The sequence below is a fragment of the Manduca sexta genome, unplaced genomic scaffold (assembly GCF_014839805.1).
Source record: "Manduca sexta isolate Smith_Timp_Sample1 unplaced genomic scaffold, JHU_Msex_v1.0 HiC_scaffold_46, whole genome shotgun sequence".
Taxonomy (NCBI): domain Eukaryota; kingdom Metazoa; phylum Arthropoda; class Insecta; order Lepidoptera; family Sphingidae; genus Manduca; species Manduca sexta.
Genome location: NW_023595253.1, coordinates 116601 through 139928, shown reverse-complemented (window position 1 = coordinate 139928; position 23328 = coordinate 116601). Strand labels below are relative to the sequence as shown.

The following is a 23328-nucleotide window of genomic DNA, read 5'->3' as shown; positions in this document are numbered from 1 at the left end:
TGACGCAAACGTCGTGTTTGACGTACAAATATTATTTTATTGGATTTATTGTAATTTCCATATTGTATAGGGATAACCATATTAATAATAATAGTAATAATATGTTCTGTATATACTTAATTCAAAAAGAAAACATATTTTTTTTTAATTTTACGTGCGAGAATAAATCAAGTGATTCAATAAATGATCGTATTGTTATAATTTAAAATAAACTACATTTGATTTACACAATGCAAAATAAACACAACATTTTTGTTTCGATGCGGGAATTAGGGCATTTTTAGCTAATCAGTTATCGCAAGGTGAAAATTTAATTTTACTAACGTCAGTGACATTGATATAACGCGAAGTCGAATCGGAGAGGCTTAATTTTTAATTTTCTAATGTTTTACATCCTCGTAAGTGCGTTAAAATTTAAATTACGAATTCAAAGTTTACTGCGCTCCACAGTTATTTTGTACCAAATATGTAACAATAATGCCCAAGTTCCTTAAATTAAGATAAAAAAAAGTTACATTTTAATAAACAAGTATAATCGTGGACACTGTCGGGTACATCAAAGTTTCAAGAGAAGAAGAAACTATATAATTAACAATTTTTATTAGGTACTAGTCGACACGACAGACGTTGTCCTGTCTTAACTATGAATTTGCAGCGCGCATTCTGTCAATCGCTGACAGTTATTTCAAACAATTGACAGTTATATAAAATTAATATTTTCTTTAAGTTTTCTTAAATTTTCTGATTTTTTTCTTTCATAAGAACCTTCTCCTGACAATAACAAACAACAACAAAAAATGAAATCGGTCCAGCCGTTCACGCGTGATGGCGTGACCAAGGGAAATAGGGATTCATTTTTATATATATAGATATGTTATATGCATGTACATATTATTTTTTATTAACTTTCAACCAATATAATTTCTTTCTTCGGTACTTTCATCACTAAATATTATACTCCGTATAATTATTATATATAATAAAACAATATTTTTCAGCATAAGAGGATGGCGGGAAGTAAACGAAAGGTACCATTAAATTCATTTATGCACGAATCTAAGACGTAATACGTAGAAGATCGTGTTATTTACGTATTTTTTTATATGAACTACTGATCGAAATGCCGAGTATAGCTTTTGGCATTTTAGGCGAAATAAATTAACTAATAATACAATAACAATATAAATCAATCGAAAATATTAATTTTAAATAATTTTGCGAATCTGTTTACATTTTAATAACAATTTTTTTATAAGCTGTTGCAAAAATAGATGTATCACTAATCTTCCAAGTTGTTATGCCCACGCCTAAAATATACAAATAAATGCAGATTACATGATATCATGTAACAATAGAATGAGATGGAAATCCTGTGTTAGATAATCCAAGAAATTCTTAATTTGCATAAGATTGTTGAACTTATTACTACAGGATATTTTATACTCAAAGCATGGCTTCTAAATATCAAACAATTAGAGACATTTAATTGGTCGATCAATTTTTAATATTTATCGACTTAAAAGTTTTGTTTTTATTCTTAATTTTTTTTTAGTATAAAAAAATTATGTTATACGTGCCCTAAATGTGAACTTGTGTACAAAGCACTAGATCAAATTTATTTATTTATTTAACATTTAACAAGCTTGATAAAGTTACAATGGTATTTTGTTAGTCGATAACATCGAGAAACCAATTAGGTTTATATTGATGTTATCAGAGTTGACATAGTAGGTAGTAAAGTATGTTAGTAATATAATCTAAATTCTGTTTCATTCCAATAAGCAGAAATAATAATAATCAAAAACTTCACAATAAAGCAAAATTCTGAATTTCGTTTACTTGGATGACATAATTATCCTAGTTACTTTAGTTTCAATACCAAACTAATAAAGCGATTTAAAAAAATCTATGAGATATTCTTTCGAAAGACGAAAGATTTTTCCAAATTGGTTCATAAGTGTCAGAGTTCTGTGGTCTACCACCTCCACCTTTTTTTAATTCAGTTAATTATATATATTTATATGCCGTGCTATCGTCCGTAGAGTCTAGACTACTTATAAGTATTTGAACCTATTGACAACTAAAATTCAGAAAAGAAACAGATGAACGATGTAATTCGTGACAGCTGGCAAAGAGAACAAAGACTTCTAAACATACTCTCCATAGATATAGATAAAACTGTTTATACTCACCTTTGACCTGATCCGTAGACCGCGAAACATCACTTCGCTACAAACCATACAATATAAGTACAACGACCTACCAAATTCAGGGAAAAAGTAATTTGATAAAAAGTAGATAAATATGTAGGTATATTCCAATAATCAAGGGCCCTAAGCAGTCGAAGAGTCCATACAACACGATTCCTGCCGTCTTCCCTTTCGTAATTTATGTTAAATATTATTATCATTTTAAAAATTGCATCTATTATTGCATTATTTATATGTTGTTTCCCTTTCGCAAAAAATCCATTCGCCACTGGCCCTAAGGGTAATCTTCTTCGAGTAAATGTTGCGTATATTTACTGTCGTATCATTTAACCTGGTTTTTGGATTAGCCAGAAAACTCGCAGTAGTTATATTCCCTCAGCAATTTTTACCGTGAAGTCACGCAAGCTAAATTATGCAAATTTTGAAGCTTTTAAGACTTGCAGCGAGTTGCATGTGTATAGAATTTTTGATATGTAGTGGTTTGTAAAAACGCTTTTTTATACCGGCATGACAATGTGACCCCGCTGCAAGTGATAGTAAGTGGAGTGGAGTCTAATAAAATGACGACTGATGAGAGATGATTACCCCTCGGCAGCCGACACAATTTTGTCGGCCTGTTAGAACCCGATATACACAGGCTGATCCCGGAACGCGACACACTTACGTGGGCCACTAATGCGGGTTTTAACACTTGTGTACGGTGTTATCTGATCGGATATAATACCCCACCACCAGAAAGCAATGTAGAAGCTGTTACGCAATATATTTCCGCGAGAACTTTTTAATTTTCATTTACTTTCTATTTGGCACGCTGAGTAAATCTGCTCGACAGATTTACACGTCAGGTACTATTAGTGAACAGACAACTACTCTGGTATCAGTTCTACCATATATTTTAGTACAGTAGTCGCAAAAACGTCTCACGCAAACCTATATTATGATTAGCTATCATCAGACGGCGCCATTCCTTTTTTCTCTTGGCGCCAAACCATGTAATCAAAATCCATAATTCCGTGACTCGTAATGTTGTTTCGAAGGTCTAATCGCTTTCCTGATGCGGATAGTGCTCGACTTCTAAAAAATAAGGTATAGCTATGAAGAATTATGTTTAGTGTGTAGCAGAGGCATATTAAAACTAATGGAATATATTAAATCTTTTTCGTACACAGCAAACAGATTTATTTAGTGAACGAAACGCGATCTTATGAGAAGTAGATCAATTAAAATTATTGAGAGACGAGATAGAATGGTGGCTGAGTTGTCTAATTATGTTTTAAATCGCAAACCGTTTTCTGTTTGATTCTGCTTCATCTACTGCTCATATATTTCTAATTACAGTATCGACTATCGACTCCAGTCTTTTTTGCTAACCAATTAAAAATGTATAAACTTTCCATTACATTACCAATAAAGCGTACCCACGAGTAAACCACGTTTATGCAAAAACGAAGAAATAATTTTGTGACTGGATACATTTGCATATCCATATTGTAAATTATATTAATATAGATTCTATAGCAGTAAATCAATTCTTAAATCTTTCCGTGTTTTTATCTCATGACTCACTAACTATTCGAATTGCTCGCATAACTAAGTTCTAAAAAATATCATTTTGTAATATGTATTTATATACTTCGTCTTCCCTTTGTTCTATAAACATACACACCTACTTCCAAATGTGGGAATAAATAAAATTGTAATTGTAATTCACTAATGATTTCACAGTATCGTAATAGTAAAAGATTTTTTGTAGCATTTTTTTGCTGTAATATGTTTTTTACAAAATTAATACAATAAGCTTCGCTTAGTAATCAAATCAAATTATAGTTTTTAATTGCTATGGTTGAAACACATTTTTATTCGGTTTATGAGATTTTTTAGAAGCTATAGTGAGTTTTTTTACAGCATGATTAAGTTTTTTTTAAGAGACTGGGTTAGAATAGGTTACTTTGGTACCACTACACGTTAACACTACATGATTGTAGTTTATTTATTTTTTTATCAGGGCTATTTACTAAATTATAAAGGCCGACAATTGTTAATACTGCGAAACTTCTTTTATATTATGCTGCCACCGTTTATTTATCGTTGATTTGTAAATAACGTGTAATAATAGCAGACAAAACAAAAATAGACTAAAAAATCAGGTAATCAAAAACTCGACCTTCTCGTATTAATTAATAAGTATATATCGATGAAATCCCCCGCGAAACTTATTTATTCGGAAACAGAAATGACAAGATGACAATTAACGTGAGAGCATAGACAATCAAATTGATAATAACGTAGATTAAATTTAATTCGGCTTTTACACAACAATGATATTGTTGTCTTTGCTGTTACGTTGTGTGCGTATTCTGACATTGGCGGAGGTCAACTTTATTAAGATAACACGTGAACACACTGATTGTATCGTTTTTTGTTTCTTTTACTTAATACTCATCAACGGAATCAAAATATGTACTGTAGTCTATAACTTAAACTGATTTTGAAAAGAGTAACACCAGAGTTTTGCCCGTTCTTCTCTGGTGAGAACTGATTTCCGAATTAATATTGAGTTAATATTGACGGAATCTAAATAATGTATAACATTTAACGGATTCATATAAATAAATCATTAAATCATTTCAAATCACTAGATTAATGGAATATCGAATAGCCTCCGACGACTACTTTGTGCTACTCTTGTATTAAGTAATACAGCGAAAAGTGTAACATGTTGCATGAATCATCTAAATTATGTACTTATAACATGTATTTTTTTATACGAGCGCGACAAAGTGACCCCACTGTACTTGACGGTAAGTGCAGTGGAGTCCAATAGAATGTCGACTGATGAGAGATGATTACCCCTCGGTAGTCGACACAATTGTGCCGGCCTGTTGGAACCGGATATACACAGGCTGATCCCGGAACGCGACACACGTGAGCCACTATGGCGGGTTTTAAAACCTTGTGTACGGCGGTTGCTATCCTGGTGGACATAAATTATATCCTATCATCACCAAAATATAGATAACTGCGACAATGATTTTTTGTGCTTCAAATGTATGCATTATAATAATTAATATTCATAATAAAAATATAGTTAATATTTATAATATTAACTATATTTTTTTGATAACAAGGAAGTAATAAATTGCTGTTAAATCTAAAGAGCAATAATAATACAATTTTAATATTTTGAATACTTATAAAAATTATGACGTTTGACTTAACTGGTTATACTCGTAAGTTGATGTTCGGTCTAAGATCTAGGGTCAAGAGGTAGCTGGACATCTAAATTTACGATATTTAATATCTTTTATTAAGTATATCATGTATTGCGATCTTTATATCGATATATATTATAAAAGAAAGTCCAGTTTACTGCCTGTCTGTATGATATTGATTTTCTTAAAATCTACTGAACGGATTTTTTTAAAATTTGGTATGGAGTTTAAGGCCCTGGAAAGGTTATAGGCTACTTTCTATTCCGGGAAAATTTATAGCGAGAATTTAATCTTTTTAATTTTTTTTTGTTGTAGTGCAAACAAGTATCATCAAAATTGGTATACCAAGTCAAATGTTCCGAGGCAAAAAACATAAAAAATACAGCCAATTAAGAACCTCTTTTTTTAAATCGGTTAAAAATATCCTGTGATATTTTTTTAGTTCTTTTATTTATATCCATTCAGCGGTTTCTGTGTTAAGTACTTCTAACAAATATCCATTCATTCGCATTTATATTAGTAAGACGAGGTAAGAAGCCGGGGTTTTCTACTGCGAATTGATAAGAGTATTGACGTCAGGCATGAAGCGTTGGAAAAAGGAAAGGTCAGTCTTTGTACAGTCAGCCAAAAAAGTCTGAATACGACTACTCACAATAAAATGAGGGCCAAATGCCCGGATTGCTATAATACGCAATCATTATAACGTAGTACCGAAAAAAAACTAAAAGATATTGTAAAAATAATGCCTCTGCACTATACATACAATGTAGTCACTCGAATAAATAGCTAGGACTTCAAATTTGTAAATCGCCTTGAAACTTTACTGCTCCTATCACCTATCGTTTTTTGTTTAGTAAAATAAAGTTCGAAAAGGTTTACTTTTTTAAGATAAATAAAAAAAAATGAAATCAATGTATAGAATGAATGTGTAAGAATGCATAGAAGCATTTTAAAATTTTGAATTTGGTCATTTACTATTGTGGCTGAGTGTACAATGTGCTTGAAATCCTGTATTTATTTTCAAAGGCATAAAGTCCAATTTCTAGGTCGTCGAGGTCTACATATATTTAACACTCTAAATACGCTACTAGCAGTCCAATAAAGAATATTTTAACACAGACTAAAAATTAATATCACATTTTTTTATTTATAACCTATTAATTTAGCCGTGTGATATTTCAAGTCATTAATGTAATTATCTATAGATTAGAATTCATTAGTGTTCGAAATATGATTTATGTATATTTTTTGCAAAGGATTTTTATAGTGTTAGATAAGTCGACGTTATTATTGTTCTCTGAATATTTTATTAAATAATTATGTTTCTATCAATCTTCTATGAAATTATTGTTATTCTATGAATTTTCTATGACAGAATTGGTTTGAAATAACGTTCAAAGGAAACGAATAGTAGGTCAACATGTCCGGATGTAACAGTAGATATACACATGCAGTATTTATCTGTCACGCACATCAGAATTTAGCACTTCGTGCCAACTGTTTTAGTTATATTATAACATAACGCCATTATCCTGAAGGGTTGGGCAGAGACGTACTAATATAACAACCAATGTGGCACCATTCATATTCATCTCATGATGATGGACGTCTATTATGTTACTTTTAAGCATTGTCCAATAGTAAGTAAAATGTGAGTCCATGGTGATTAATCATTTCAAGATCATCATGAATTATACGAATACTATTATAAACAGTCTCACTGCTGGGCACTTATGGGTACGGACCTCCTCTACTGCTGAGAGGGATTAGCCAAGTCCACCACATTCCACCGATAAACAAAAGTTTTCAATGTATTTAATTACTTTGTGGGCCGGATTTTAAGTAATTTGTAAACATTTGTTACTAGTTGCTCTAATAACAATCCGGTAAAACCTTTATGTTCTAAGGCAACAGAAATATTCAGCAATTTGGAAAAGCAAACACGAGCTACATTCTTACAATGTCATTAGAACCAACCCAAACTGATTGTATGGTAATACAAGCTATTTGTATATATTTGACTATTCGAGGAATTGTTTAGACCACCCAGTAAGAATAAATTGTAATAGTTTTGTATACTAATTGATGACTACCTAATTTAGATTCGCTTAAAAATTGGGTTTACAGGGTCATTTTGGCATTGCGTTACTAAATGAAACCACATACTCGTCTGCACCTTTATTGACATTGTGCCAAAAATTATCCATTAATAACCTAAGATGTTTTTATTGTATATTGTAAAACGTCATTGTTAATAACGAATATTTTTACCAAAAATCCTGGTTTTAGTTTTCTGATTATTTTATCATTTTGTAGTTGAATGCGAATATGGCGTGTACGTGGGTGTATTTCTGACTGAAAGTATGATGTTGCTGTTGTCTGAAGGGCATTAGGGCGCGTAGAATTAAAATTATTTTTTATTAATATTTATTTTGTTCGAAATTTTCACTTTTTTATTTTACATCTACGACTCTAGTAACTTATTATAAAGTGCTATTTCCAAGCAGACAAATAAGTGGTTACATTTAGTAATGCAATGTCAAAGTGACCCTGTATAAATTCGTTTTACGTGTCGTATTCAATTTTGATTGGAGGTAAAATTTTGAAAATTTCTGTAGACACAGTTCTGAATAACCTCGTTTAGGCAGCCGTATAGATAAAACCCACAAAAATCCTCTATTAGCCTAACCCACCTATAAATCTGTCCTTTGATTAGAACGCCCGTAATTGCAAAAAGACGGATTAGCCCCCGTAGGCGGAAAAGGGACCCGACCTTACGCTACTTTTTTTTTAAATACAGTAGGACTATTTGCAGTACGTATGAAGCCCGCTGTACAATGTGTTTTAAAATGTATTAGGACCTGTAACTAAGACGCCTTCTACAATCGTTAACATTGTTAAAAAAAATTATATAGGAATAATATATCTTATTGATATGTCTATCGCTAGGATATTTCATTTTCATACATAACGTTAGCATTAACGATGATAGAAACGCATTACTATGGCGTCAAGTGCTTTCGCTCAAGCATTTACCAATTTTGATTATAGCGGTCTAGGTGCCCGTTAATTTTAAAACTGCAAGTCATTGACACTTAGATGTCTGAGACGAACGGTAGACTGGAGATGCACGCCGCAAGCGACATTAAGTACAGGTTTCTATGAAAATTGTTGCGAGTAAAGCGAAGTTGTAGTGTGCAGCAGCGCGACCGCAGCCTTGCCATGTGCAACATGTCAGTCTACGTATTTACAACATGCATGCGATGAATTATAATATTAATTCATGGCAATATATTACATAATTCTGTGTGCCTTCGTATTTTTCTTATAAAATTATAATAATACGAGTCCTGTATTATATACTGCCTATTTCTGTGGAGGGACCTCAGGTATGTAGGTTTCCCGCCCTGTAGAATGGGGGCGTTTGGAGAATTCCACCACGGTATCCCCGGCCTGTCGTAAGAGGCGACAAATAGGGGCCACGAAGGGGGTCGTCGGCGGGCAGCAGGGGGCTGTCCGCCCTAGTGCATTTTTGTGCAATTTTGCACATGTTTCGGTTGACCCCCGGGATGGACGGCAGCGTGTAGTTGGCCTCATGCTGCCGTAGACGCCGAGGGCGTCCTTCGGTGCGCGGAGGCTTCTGAGCCCCCCCCCCCCCATTGGAGACGGGCCGCAAGGCGGCACCGCGCAGGGGCGGCTGCGGACGAATACTTAGACACTTCCGTCAGAGGAAGCCCGCAGTCGTCCCTAATGCGCCGAAGAGGGCCACCGCGGAGTTTTAGCTGGTAGGCCGTGCATAGGTTAGCTGTATATAGGGTTAGGGACTCGGCCCGGCGGTCGCCCGAAGGTCGTCATCAAATCCTGGCGGCTCAACGCCGGGCCGTAAGGCACGGTTACCCCAGCATAACCGCTCAGTCGCCCCCCATGAAGGCTGGGCGGTAGTAATAAGGGACTTTCTCCGCGAAACCAAAAAAAAAAAAAAAAAGGTATGTAGGTTTCTTTAAGATGTTTACCTTCACCATAGAGCCCACTACAATAAATTAATAAATAAATTGGGTTTTGAACATGCAGACTTCTTTCGACAGACCATTGCATTTCCCACTAGGCGTAGGGGTAAGCTGTATTTCAGAAAAAAAATAAAACCATAGGCGTCTAGAAAATGTAATGTTTAATATCTTTATTTACTAAAATACATAATATTATGGGTAATATTTTCGTTTTTAAAGAAAAAATTAAGACCCACTAATTTATGAAGTAATCTTTTGAGGTAAATCGGTAAAGTTGGACACATCATAAGTTATTTAATATTTCATATGACACCAAAAACTATACGAAGGAAGACCTAGGTACCTATGAAATAATAAACAGTAAGATTTGCTATATTAAAATCATCGCTCTAGTTGTAAATATTAAAATACAAATCTACAATTAGAAGACTATAAAACCAGCATTAAAATAAATTAATCTGTCAAAATATAACGAACAAAAAGCGTCTATTTGCCAACTCATGCGCATTGTTTTGTTTTAATGCGAAAGTATGTCAAGCAATTGATGAGTGACTGGAATAGTGCAGTGATTGTAATGAAAGTCGACCATTTAAAAAGCTGGTCTAGGTCAGTATCATACTGTTATCTACCGCAGAGTTATAGCTAGGAGTCCATTTTATCGTAAACAACTCATAATGTATGTTTGCGAAAATTTTAGACAAAGTCTGAGTGCTTGTTAAGATCGTTACCGATTTACGCAAAATCTAAGTGCCCCGAATCGCAACGCGTTTGTTTTAGCATCTGGCTGAATAAGAAGTTCCGTTGCTGGTATTTGTTTTTAATTGTATTTTTTTTTTTGTGTTTTAATGCCAGCAATAAATATTTCTTTATTTTTTGTTCCTTTCTGTTATATTCCAAATTTAACTGTTTAGATTAGTGTTTATTCCAGAACATTCGAAATCCTGTAATTTTTTTGTATTTATAATAAAAATGCACTTTAGTTTATTAACGTTTTATGCAAGAGCAAAAGACATTAAATAGCAACGCGCGGCAATGGCCGTGCGTCGGTCAGTTCAATGCGAACATTATGGTAATGTAACACTTCGATTATGCGTTCTGTTCCATGCGCTGAAGTGGTAAGTTCGTAATTTTTCCGTGATATGATAAAGGTAAATTTATAACACCTTTAACACAAGGAAACAAGCTTTGTAACTTTTCCTTGTCTTTATTTCCTGCTCGTGGGTTTTATTATGAGTTAATCACAATATTTTACAAAATGATTGCGAAAGTTGAGGAGGTTGGATGTTCGATTGTTCATTGGAAGATAATTCCGTAATTACAGAACGAATTTTCATGAAATTTGACACATAGATAGCCGAAGTCTCGGATTAATATATGCGCTCTTTTTTTTTATCCCGGAAAATTATAGAAGGGGTTTTTTACACCGAAAAAAATCTTTAAGCAGGTGTAGCCGGAAAGAGTACTGATTTATAAATACTTAAGTGAATCCCACATTTTATTTATGATGATCGTGTTATTGGATTCTAAATATCTTCCCTCAACAATCTAGATCTAATTGTTTTTATTGCAATGGCCTTCATGAATCGTTGTTGCATATTTTCTTCTAATTGCAACATGGTTATCAACTGTTTTATAAGGCTTATTATTGCATATTATTGTGATTTTCACTTATAGACGACATTACTCCTGACTTCTGAGTAGGCTGTGTTTTATCCCGGGAAGATATAATGTGGGCCTTTTATGCCGGAAAATTTCTCATGCGGGCTTGGCCGCGAGCAGAAGTTATTAAGAAGTATTTTCAACAATATGTTTCTTTAATTTATCAAATTAAGATCCATTAAGAAAGCTACACACAAAAATGTTTTAATTGGATTCTATAACCGTATATTTCAATTAGTTTTATGTGCGAAGTTTTTTAGTAATTGACGCCTAAATGTTTTTTTAACAAAAAGTTTTTTCTACATAAAACGCGATACTAAAAATAGCGCGCACACACATATATGTCTAATAGAATATTAATTTACATGTAAATAGCGTCGTGTAGTAATCATTGATAGAATTTGAAAAAAAAAAACACTATTAGTGATTCTTATAATTTAATTAGACACTGATCATTAAAGTAAAACTGGTATCAAAGGAGAGACAAAAAGAAGTTTATTAGTATTCTTTAGTAAAAGAGTAATTTATAGCCTGCAAAGAATTGAATCATCATCATCACCCTACCATGACGTGCCATATAGTATCAATTTCGTAATCGATTTTTAAACTATAAATCTTACTATAAAACTATAAATAGTCACGATAGAGTGTATAAATACATACGTATATAGTGTGTTAAAATCATTACCCTTCCTTTTTTCGTCGTAGTCGGATAAAAGGGTTTTGTTCGAGTAAAAGACTGCCCGGCAAAGAAGTCTCATTTTGTACTTATGCGGGGTAGGGCTTCGTCGTCTCCTATAATATGCTAATACGGAATATCGCCTACCCGTATGCAAAATTTTATTCAAATCCGTCTAGCGGATTCTGAGTTAATTTCTAACAAACATCCAAACACACAAACGTATTTACTAACTTCGTGATTCATTGCAATATTTATAATATAAGTTTGTAGACGTTAGTGGTCACTCAGATATATATTGGAAAGTAACATCGCATTGCCAACATCTCGAGCTGTGTCTACACGAAATGTTTATTTAATTTACCGGAAAGTGTGACGTAACGTTTGCTTTTGATTGCTGCCATCTTGCTAAGGAGTGTTTTGAGCAATGTTTACAATAATTGCTTCAGAGTTTATTTTTTAAATTACTGTCTGGCATTACAAAGCAATGGTAGTAAAAAAATAAGGACACAAATACATATTTTAAAAAAATGTTAAATTAAATTTTTAATAGAATAACTTATTAACCAAATAAAAGCATATAAGTGCATTGCAGCGTATTTTTTGTTTTAAACATATTTAAAAGTTCCAAAATTCAAAACAAAAATGGGACGTATACAATGTCATGATACAAAGGGGTCACAGCATATTTTTGCTTTGAACATATTCACAAGTTTAAAAAATTCAAAAAAAGAATTGGGGCGTAGACAATGTCACATCGAACACGTATATCATAGACACTACATCTCATAAACGTAAATACCTATGACCCGAGTGCAATAAACTCTGCTTAGACATTTTCACTGCCATAAATAAAACCGTGTTAAAACGAACACAATAAGTGTTACGCGACCTTTATTTATTTGACATTCGAATTTTTAAACAATGTAGGATTTTTTACGGTGAAAATATTTTGACACAATGATTTAGTAGGTTAATAACATTAATGTTGACTGATAAGATTTTGTACCGTTAATGTAATCTAACTGGACTTGAGCGACATTTTTTTCACATTTAAGTTGCTCTATAAAATGTCATTGATATCCGTCGAAACGTAACTGTTGGTAGATCTCTTATTTAGAAGAGTAAGCCTAGGTACCACCGCAATGTCTATTTCTGCCGCCAAGCAAAAGTGTGAAGTCACTGTTGTGTTCCGGTTTGAAGGACATTGTAGCCAGTGTAACTACTGGACATTATAACACTTAACCTATCATGTCTCATGATGGCGAGCGCAATGGAATACCAAATAATACTTTGTAAGTAAAAATGTTGGATGGTGTTTCTACTGTTTATGGGCGATCGTATCGCTTACCATCAGACGAAAGGCAAGCTCGTCTCATTCAAAGCGATAAAAAAAATGATCAGTATCTTTAAATACAGTTACAGGAGCTTATAATACATCTTAAAGTTACGAGCGGCTACTCATAGTATTGGAATGCATATAGTATGAAGACAATGATTTGTGAAACTTCTTGTTTTTGATCCATAATTAACAGATTCACTGTATTAATATTAATGCATATTATCGCAACAGATGTGTCGAAAAAATAAAACGTATATATATATTATTTCTGATATACATCTATCAAGATTGAATCATAGAAATTAAAATGCAAAATACCGTTGTCAAATTATTGCGTTATGCATACATACACGTATCTTGATTATGAAATCTCACAATCTCAGTATCACTACATAGTATAAAACAAAGTCGCTTTCTCTGTCCCTATGTGTGCTTAAATCTTTAAAACTACGCAACGGATTTTGATGCGGTATTTTTTAATAGATAGAGTGATTCAAGAGGAAGGTTTATATGTATAATAATAACATCCATTAAATAGTCAGCACTGCACCCGTGCGAAGCCGGGGCGGGTCGCTAGTACTACATATAGAATACTGGAGGTCGGGCAACTTTGTGTGAGATTTCGACTTAAATAAACCCTAATTGGGAATGTGCCTTATAGTTTAAAAGGTTCGTATTTATCTAAAGCCATTAAAGAGTATAGTTATAGAGCGGGCTTCAGAACCAAAGTGCTACAAAATTTATTACCTATTGGTAATAAGTCGTTGTCTTATTTGAAATGTCCGCGTGACAAGATGTCACAGCGTCTTTAGACATTTATCCATATAAAATATATTTATAGAAAATATGCTAAAATGGACATTTAAAACGTGCAAATCACGATAAGAAAAAAATATGAAGTACTAGCCTTTGCTCGCGGCTTCGCCCGCGTGAATGAGTTTCCCGGAATATTTTTTTTCCGACTTACTTGATATTTATCGTTATATTATGACCAAATTACACAAAATCATTATAAATTGTAGCCTATGTGTTATTCTGATGTATAACCAATATTACAGTAAAGTTTCAACCAAATCCGTTCAGTAGTTTTTTCGTGAAAGAGGAACAAACATATATCCATCCTCACAAACTTGCGCATTTATAATATTAGTACGATTCTATATTGGCGTTTTGCTATTTCATGGTAGACTGAATAACCATCGCATGACCGCAAAATTATTGTATGACAATCTTCGCAATGTCCGCTCTATATAATCTAACAACTCCGTATCTATCACATCACAGAAATTTAAGCTCTATGAAATATGGATGGAATAGTTCCGACCTTCCTTAACCACCAGAGACAAAGTGATTTAAATAAAATTATAGTCTATATTATGCAACAAAAATAATGTAATTTTTTTTTATAAAAATCACGTGAACAGACCCTTACAATCATTATAATACTAAACTTCATACAAACATGTTATTATTTTTTTATAACATGTATTTGCAGATGTGCATCTAGCAATTATAACTTGCACGTGTTGAATTGTAGCGCAACAAATTAAACCTAGGAAATACATTGTTCACACATTAATGTCGTGGATGAAGAAATAAAAACTTTGTATACACTTTTAATTAATGTTTTAAATTAATATCAAAGTTTTAATTTTACAAAGTCGCTTCAATGCTGGTAGGTTGAATGCCACATGTTTCGTAGCGAACAAGGCTGAAGGGACTATGCTTGAAGACAAAGTAAATTTCATTCCAAATATTGTTACATTTATAAATTACTAAAAATATTTTATCTTCAGGCACGGCAAAGTGATCCCACTGCACTGATGGTAAGTGGACGTCCAACAGAATGTCGACTGGCGAGAGATGATTACTCCTCGACAGTCGACACAGCTGTGTAGGCCTGTTGGAATCGGAACCTGCAATCTATTGGACCCTGCAATTATATGTACGCTTGAATTTTCGCTATTATTACCACGTACTTGGTGTGTTTAGATATATATTTTTAATTTTTAGAGCAGCTCTGATAGTCGTCATTGCAACTTCAAACAGCCGCATGTTGATCGCTACACTTTTTGTTAACCACTGCCAGGCTTCAAGCGAAAGGTGACAACTATTAAATATAGGTGTCGACCGAGGCTTCGCCCACGTAAAAACCTTTTCCTTCTACAAAAGTTCTTAAAAGATTTTAGCGATTTATAGTGTTATTTAAATCTCATTAAAAATCCCATTATTTCCGGTAGATAATTACCGGGATAAAGTATGTATTAATCCAGGCTACAATCTTCCTGTGTGCCAAATTCCATCCAAATCCGTTCAGCTTTTACTGCGTTTACTTCCAACATTCAATCTTTCGTATTTATAATATTAGTAAGATAAGAAGTAAGACTAGTAATATTTATTGACCAAAGTCAAGGCAGAATAAAATTAGTGAATGAATTAAAAATAGACCTTATATTTAAAAATAAACAAATACCTTAATGCTACGTAAACTTGTGCAAAAAGTTATAGGTTTTGCTTCTAGTGTTATGAGGCGTTGTATGAGCCTTCCTTAGGATCTTTTTAGATGGTTTTTCTATCCCTTTTTTTATGCGGGCGCGACAAAGGCTCCCTTTATTCCTGATGGTTAGAGGGGAACGGTCCAGAGAATTTCAGCTGATGAGAGTTGATTACTCGGATTTTGTTTAAAAATGTTAATTAATAAAATCCGTTTATCTTTAAAATAACAACAAGTGATTTATACCCGCTGTTTTTTGTCTTCAACGAACCATCATTTTTATGATGTAAACAGAAAGATATGCCACATAAAAATTGATATTTAATTATAACCTTAACGCAATTTGTTTAGAGGTGATTTTACCATGGACATGATTACGACCGCCAGCCGTGATTAGTTGATTATCAATGGATTAGTTCATAATCACAAACTAAGTAAAAGGTCATTTAATAGTATTTTTTTAATTTATTTTCCACGTGAAAGATACATTTGTAACTAAATAATATACGTGTATAATTAATTTATACTTTTGGATACTTGACTTTTCAACCTATTACGTTTAAAATATATTGATGTTTATTAATAACTAAGTATTAGTCGTAGCCTTGAAGATAAGTACTCCGTGTATTTTTCCGCTTTAAAAATTACTTTATAAGTACTAATATATATTTATTGTTTTTCTGGTAGGTCTCTCATATGTGAGAGTCCGCCTGGGTGGGTACCGCCCCAATGTCTACCTCTGGCGCTAGTGTGCAGTCACTGTTGTGTTCTAGTTTGAAGGATATTGTAGCCAGTGTAACTACTGGACATGGTAAGACTTAAGATCTCATGTCTCAGGATGGCGAGCGCAGTGAAGTACCAAACAAAACTTTGTAATTCAAGGTGTTGGATGGTGTTTCTACTGTTTATGGGCGGTCGTATCGCTTACGATCAGGCGACCGGCAAGCTCGTCTCGTCATTCAAAGCAATAAAAAGAAAAGTACCGAGCACATCTCATCCAACATCGTTTACTATTTTCCCTTACTTCTAACAAAATACATCATACAATATTTCGCATTTATATCACATTATTAAACAAATTATAATCATCAAATGCAACATGATTCGGTACGTGACAGATATTATTTATTGGCCTATTTAGAGTGAGCTGAACTTTGCTCCCAACATTGTAATTATTGAATTTGTTGTTAATTAGGTCAAGGCTGATAGATATGTTATCTGTATACAAGCAGACGGCCTGTTATGTGTTATATTTATATATGGTTATTGAGTAGCCTAGGTCTTTGTCTATTTTAGAAGTATAACTACATTAATATTTGTGTGTAATATTAGCGGCGATAGCCTAGTTGATTGTGGAACGGCCTGGCGAGACGAATGACCGCAGGTTCAAAGCCCAAAAGCACATACCCCTTACTTTTCAAAAAAAATATGTGTGTATTCTTTGTGAATTAACGCTTGCTTTAACGGTGAAGGAAAACATCGTGAGGAAACCTGCATACCTGAGAAGTTCTCTATAGGAATTTTGAGGGTGCGTACCGCGTTAAGCCAGCGTGGTGGACTAAGGCCTAATCCCTCCCAATCGTAGGGGAGGCCCGTGCCCTGCTGTGGGACAGTATGTTACTAGGGCTTATGTCATATGTTAAACCATTATAGTATCAAATAAACAAAATAAGTTCCTCTTTCTTTTTTTATTCCTTCCTAATCGAATTTCGATCACGGCGCTCAATTTCAATGGAAATCAGCTAAGTATGCAGGACATATTATAGTGCACTAGCTGCCCTGACAGACGTTGTCCCGTCCTATGAATTTGCAGCGCGCATTCTGTCAATCGCTGGAATTAACTTTTCTTAAATGTTCTAACGTTCCGCTCAACTTCCTTAATTTTTTCTTTCATAAGATCTTTCTCCTGACAATAACAAACACAACAAAAAAACAAATAGTGACATCGGTCCAGCGGTTCACGCGTGATGGCGTGACCGAGGGAAATTGGGATTCATTTTTATATATATAGATAAGTATGTGCGCAATATACAGGTGCACTCTCTGTTCCTCTACTCTTATAGTACAGTGAGATGGCAATCCGACATGACCTGAGAGAGATCATATGCAGAACCAACGGCTTTACGTGCTTTCCAAGACACGGGATATCACATCGCCAACTCTCTGACTCCGAGTTGCGACTGAGTTTTTCGTTAAGTTGGAAAAACCCAGTCTTAATTACTTTGGCCCGACTTGGGATTCGGACCCAGGAGCTTAGCGTGGTAGTTGTATTTGTACCGTGTACAATTACAGCAGTCCTTTAATCAACAATACTATAAAAATGCAAACTAATGAATATATTGTATGAAGCAGGAAACTTCATCTGCCTCGCTAGACGTCGTCACCTTGCTGCGAAACATTAAGTACATTGTTAATTGTTAATTGTTAAAGTTGTGCAGGCCACGGATAATAGTGACTTATTGAGATAACTTTATATGACCATGAAGGCTGTAAAGTCTTCAAAACGTCGGGAGTAAATTATGATAAAAAAATACCGCGATAAAATTCGAAAAATAGTTCAATTTTGATGTTTAACATTCGCCTAAACATAAGCAATTAGTTGACTTCATATGAGTTCAACTTATAACCTTGAGAATTAAGTCGCCACTTCCTTATTATTATAACATTAAGGACTCTTGAATAACACTTTATTGATTTCGCAACAAAATGTATTCTTTGTAAGCAAAAAGCTATATTATTGTATATGATTGAGCATTATATATTACGCATTTTATAATCGAATCGCATAATGTTTATATGAGTAATAAATAATGATAATTTGTTGAATAATAATATCTACAATGTCTGAAAAATCATTGAAATGACTTTTCAAAGTCATATTATTTGATTACTTAATACTAATGTCGGCTTAACCTTACTTTAATAAATCAGTTAATGTGGTTTAAAATAATTTAAATGCTGATCGAAATATATCGTCTTGTCGAAATGACTTGAGTTGTGACAAATTGGGTTGTGTTTATACTTAGAACAAAGGAAACTGATTATTATTAATCAGTGTTCGGAAATTTTAATGTGATTCATTGCTCCTTATATAATTATCAATTTGGCTCGTAAACGGAAAATATACAATTGCTTGAAATATTTACTAGTAACTTTTTCATATTTTCTACACAGATCTGATGAACTACATACACACATGTATACTATATAAAACTGTTTTATTTTGTATTTTTTTACACTGGCGCGTCCAAGTGACCCCGCTGTACCTAATGGTAAGTGGATTGGGGTCCAATAGAATGTCAATTGACGAAAGATGATTACGTCTTGGCAGTCGCCACAATAGGGTACCGGACTAATTTTTGTTCTTTAATATTATCAAATATTTACATAATATAAATTATAACACAGAAGGAATTATTAAAATCCGTTAAAAAATCTACTAGTTATAAGTCTTTGAATTTCGATGGAAGGGGTAATTAACAAGAAACAGAAAAGAGACGAAATACCCACTTGTGACGTCATCGGGAATTAAGACGCGTGCGAGAGAAAGAGATGAAGCGATATCCCCCGCACATCGCCCCCACTTCTGCACATTACAATATTTTAAATATGAATTACTCGCTCATTTTTTAACCAATTTTTATGCAGTTTTCGCAGGAGTGCTTCTTTTTCGTATTATTAACCATTACATATAGAATAATGTACAAAATCAAGCAAAGGCCGGCCACTACTATGCCGATCTGTTGGAACCAGATATACACAGGCTGATCCGGGAACGCGACACACTTACGTGAGCCACTATGGCGAGTTTACACACCTTGTGTACGGTGTTCGCTATCCGGGCGGATATAAAATATATCCTACCATCGGTAACATTTTGTATTTAATTTATAAATAAACCCATAGCTAAAGATATTTTTTTATATATAACAAATGCTAATACTTATATTAGTTAATACATTTATGTACTAAAAATGTAAAGAACTGGTTGATGCCGAAGACCATTCCGTTTTACATTAAGTTGGCTATCTAACAAAAATTTTCATAGTAAATTTCGAGTTTTTGAGAATATTTTTGCTCAGGTTTAATTTATAACGATTATATATTTGGCTGTGGAGAATTAATAAAAACAAGAAATACTTGATAAGTTAAATACGCAAAATTATATTATTATGCATGCGTAAATGATGATTTCACTCTTTAATTTACATATATATACTGATACGATATAAATATATTGCGTTCCGTTTTATAGATTTGCGTAATATTTAATACTACAATAGTTACATGATGGGTTACTATGACGCCTAAGTGCACAATAGCCTAGTTGGGAATGGAACGTACAGTCGAATGTTAATTCGCCGATTAAAAACTATTATTTATGTATTTATCAATTATCGTGGGCTGTACGGTGAAGCAAAACATCTTAAGGAAAGCTAACATACTTGAGAATTCTCGATGAGATAAGGTATGTGAAGTTTACCAACCTGCGCTAGGCCAGCGTGGGGGTATTATTATATGTTTATTATTATGGAATTAATTGGCTGCCTGGATGGCGTAGTATCGCGCTGAGATCCTGGGTTCGGATCCTGAGTGGTGCTAAAAATAATTGAGATTGGGTTTTGCCATCTTAAAAATAACTTAGTCGCGGTTTGGAGTCAGGAAATTGGTGTTTCGGAAACCGCGTTAAGCCGTTGGTGCTGCGCCTGATTTCTCTTTGATTATGTCGATGGGCTGTCTCACCGGACTATGAGAGTGAAGGAACAGAGAGTGCACCTGTGTATTGCGCACATTATATTACAATTATTGACTATTCTTTTTTTAAATTTCAAATTTGATTTTTATTTAATGCCTCTCTTCGCCATATTGGAATAATTGTCATTGACATTAACCTTGGCGGCTATATCAGTCGCAGTTATTACGTCGACAACGTTGACAAAGTTCATTCAAAGTTCAATACTAATTCGTTGAGAATACATAGCAAATTCACAAATTAGTAGTCGATTGTTAATTATTACTGCTTTATATGCTATGGTCAAATTGCTTAGTATTTTCAGGTGTTAGAAAATTAAATTAGACTTATGTTAAACTTGTAACAAACTGGTTAATTAATAACACATAATTAGAATCATAGTGGACAAAATAAGAGGACATTTTTCCTTATTAGAACAACTTTATTTGAGGTCCATTTATTTTAATGGTTTAAATAACACGTGTAGACTTAATTATGCAATTATTAGAAACATTAAATTTACAAACATGTTGCCATATCTTGTAATAGAATTTTACTCCTTAATACAGGGTCATTTTGACATCGCGTTAAATGAAACCACATACTTATCTACTTGGAAATAATACTTTACAATAAGTTACTGGAGTCGTAGATGTAAAATAAAAAAGTGTAAGTTTCGAACAAAATAAATATTAATAAAAAGTAATTTTAATTTTACGCGTCCTAAAGCCACTACTACTACTCTAAGAGAATTCGTTGCAGTGGCAACATAATACTTTCAGTCAGACATACACTCACGCACACGCTATATTTGCATTAAACTACAAAATTATTAAAAAATCAGAAAACTAAAACCAGGTTTTTTGATGAAAATATTCGTAATTAATGATGATTTTTGGCACAATGTCAGCATACGATAGGTGACGAGTATATGTTTCATCTGAGGGTTTCATTCTGTTTCATTTAGTAACGCAATGTCAAAATTACCCTGTATAATATGTTTTAAAAACAGAAAATGTACATGACTATAAAGTCCATAATTAACTATACAAAAAGAGGCTGATATAAAAAAATATCTAATACAAAGTTTATAATTTACTTAATGATTTAAATATCTTTATAATGTAGAAAAAGATATACGCCTATTAAGATTGATTTAATGATGTGTGAAAATATCGTGCTAATTGTTTTTTATGATACTTTACTAGAATTGTAAATTTATTTAACGCCCATGATTTTCGTTATAACCTAATAATTTATAGCAGAAGATAAGTTGGTCATTTAGAGATGGTCGCCGGCTGTAAACACAGGCAAAGGTATTGTGGGTATTTTGCTAACCTTTCAAAGATGTTTAGATTAGGAAGAAAACTAGCGACTTCCGGCATTCCGTATAAAATCACGGCAGGCTGACTTCACACTTCAATCACTGGTGGTAGGTCTCTCATATGTGAAATTCCGCCTGCGTACGTATCGCCGCAATGTCTATTTCGGCCACCAAGCAGCAGTGTGTAGTCACTATTGTGTTCCGGTTTGATGGACATTGTAGCCAGTGTAACTACTGTACATAATGAGACTTAACACCTCATGTCTCAGGATGGCGAGCGCAGTGGAATACCAAACCATACTTTGTAAAATACTCTGACTGCCGCAGCAATAAAGCTGCCATTCTATGGTTTTCGGATCGCCAGTCGCACCAAAGAACTGAATGACAACCTTTAAATGATAATTATCTGTTTTCCTTATAATTTTATTAAATGTAAACTTTTTGAATCCAAGTTAAAGGTATAAAATGGAACGTGAGTCGTATGCTTGAAGCTCTGCAGTCTGTTTTTGTTTAGATTAATAAAAAAAGAGCAAACTGAGTTGTTATGAAAAGTTGAAAGGATTATGATAGACGTTGCTCTTTTTTTTAATAATGATTGTAATGCGGATGTTTTTGGTTGATTTAATTTGCTATTTTTTCGGTAGGTAAATGTCAATCTATAAATTAACATTTAAATTTAACTTATACCATGACATTTGAAGCTATAATTTGACATATAACTTGGTAGTTTATACTTAAGTATCTACCTGTTACAAAACAGAAAGATGTAAGATGCATAATAAAAAAGTAAAAAAAAGTCTTGCATCGGTAGCTTAGTGCAAACAACAGACTACAAACATCAGGGCAGCGCACATTAGGGCGGGTTGTACCACGATGCATCGTATAGCAAAAATCCTTCTAAACTGTCGTACATTTTATGCGACTATCGCACTCTAAAGGCGGCCTGCAAGGCTTCGCATCGCAACGTGCTGAAGGATCGCTTTCTAGCATTAATGTATATTCTATAGATACGAACGTCCATATAAACTATTTGTTCAAAATCTGAACTAAAATGACAACTTAAACCTCACTGTTATAACCTATTTATTTACTCGAGTTCTTATATCATGAGCGCCACTCCGTACACAACCACAAGCTGTCAATATTGACCATAATGAAGTCAGTTTGAATGGATTACAGTTCAATTTCCTAGTTCCTAGGCGTATTTTGACGGCGATGTTATGCGTTGCGATGCAGCACGCCTACGCCTGCGTTGGAACCAAAGGAATCACTATATTATAATGTGTACAGCGAAAGCTCTACCATCTAGTGTCATCTTTTAACCTATCAATATTTGGCATTGTCGTAAAACATTCATATTAAATAGAGTGAAACATAACATTTAAATTCTTGATAATGAATTATTGTATACCTGGATGCTCCAAAACATAAAACATACTAATGAAATAGTGTAAAATTCTAACAATACTCAATGTAAATAAATCTGTAGTTAAGTGAACATATATCAAAAGGTATATTGAATAAATAGAACTATTCGTCGGAAACTATCCATCGCTTTAGACTACTAAAGTGATTCAATTATAGCTTTGCGGCACGCCCCGAACTGACTTTATTGTGCTTTGGCGTAATTTTGCCGGCCCGTTGCGGCCCGTCGCGTCGCGTAGTATGC

The 23328-nt window shown here is 33.6% G+C and overlaps 1 protein-coding gene across 2 annotated transcripts in view; it reads left to right on the top strand.

Annotated features, from left to right (window-relative positions):
• The window catches only part of LOC115451094 (ATP-binding cassette sub-family G member 1), an 86915-nt gene that overhangs the window by 383 nt on the left and 63204 nt on the right, over nucleotides 1–23328 (top strand). Inside the window, exon 1 of one of the 2 annotated variants that reach the window (XM_037446969.1) lies at nucleotides 14917–14935. The exons of the other annotated variant lie outside the window; for it this stretch is intronic. Within the exon in view, the coding sequence (XP_037302866.1) occupies nucleotides 14933–14935 (3 nt within the window). The 5' untranslated portion in view covers nucleotides 14917–14932. Of the gene's footprint in view, nucleotides 1–14916; nucleotides 14936–23328 lie in introns of those variants that run through there. 2 annotated transcript variants of the gene reach the window in all.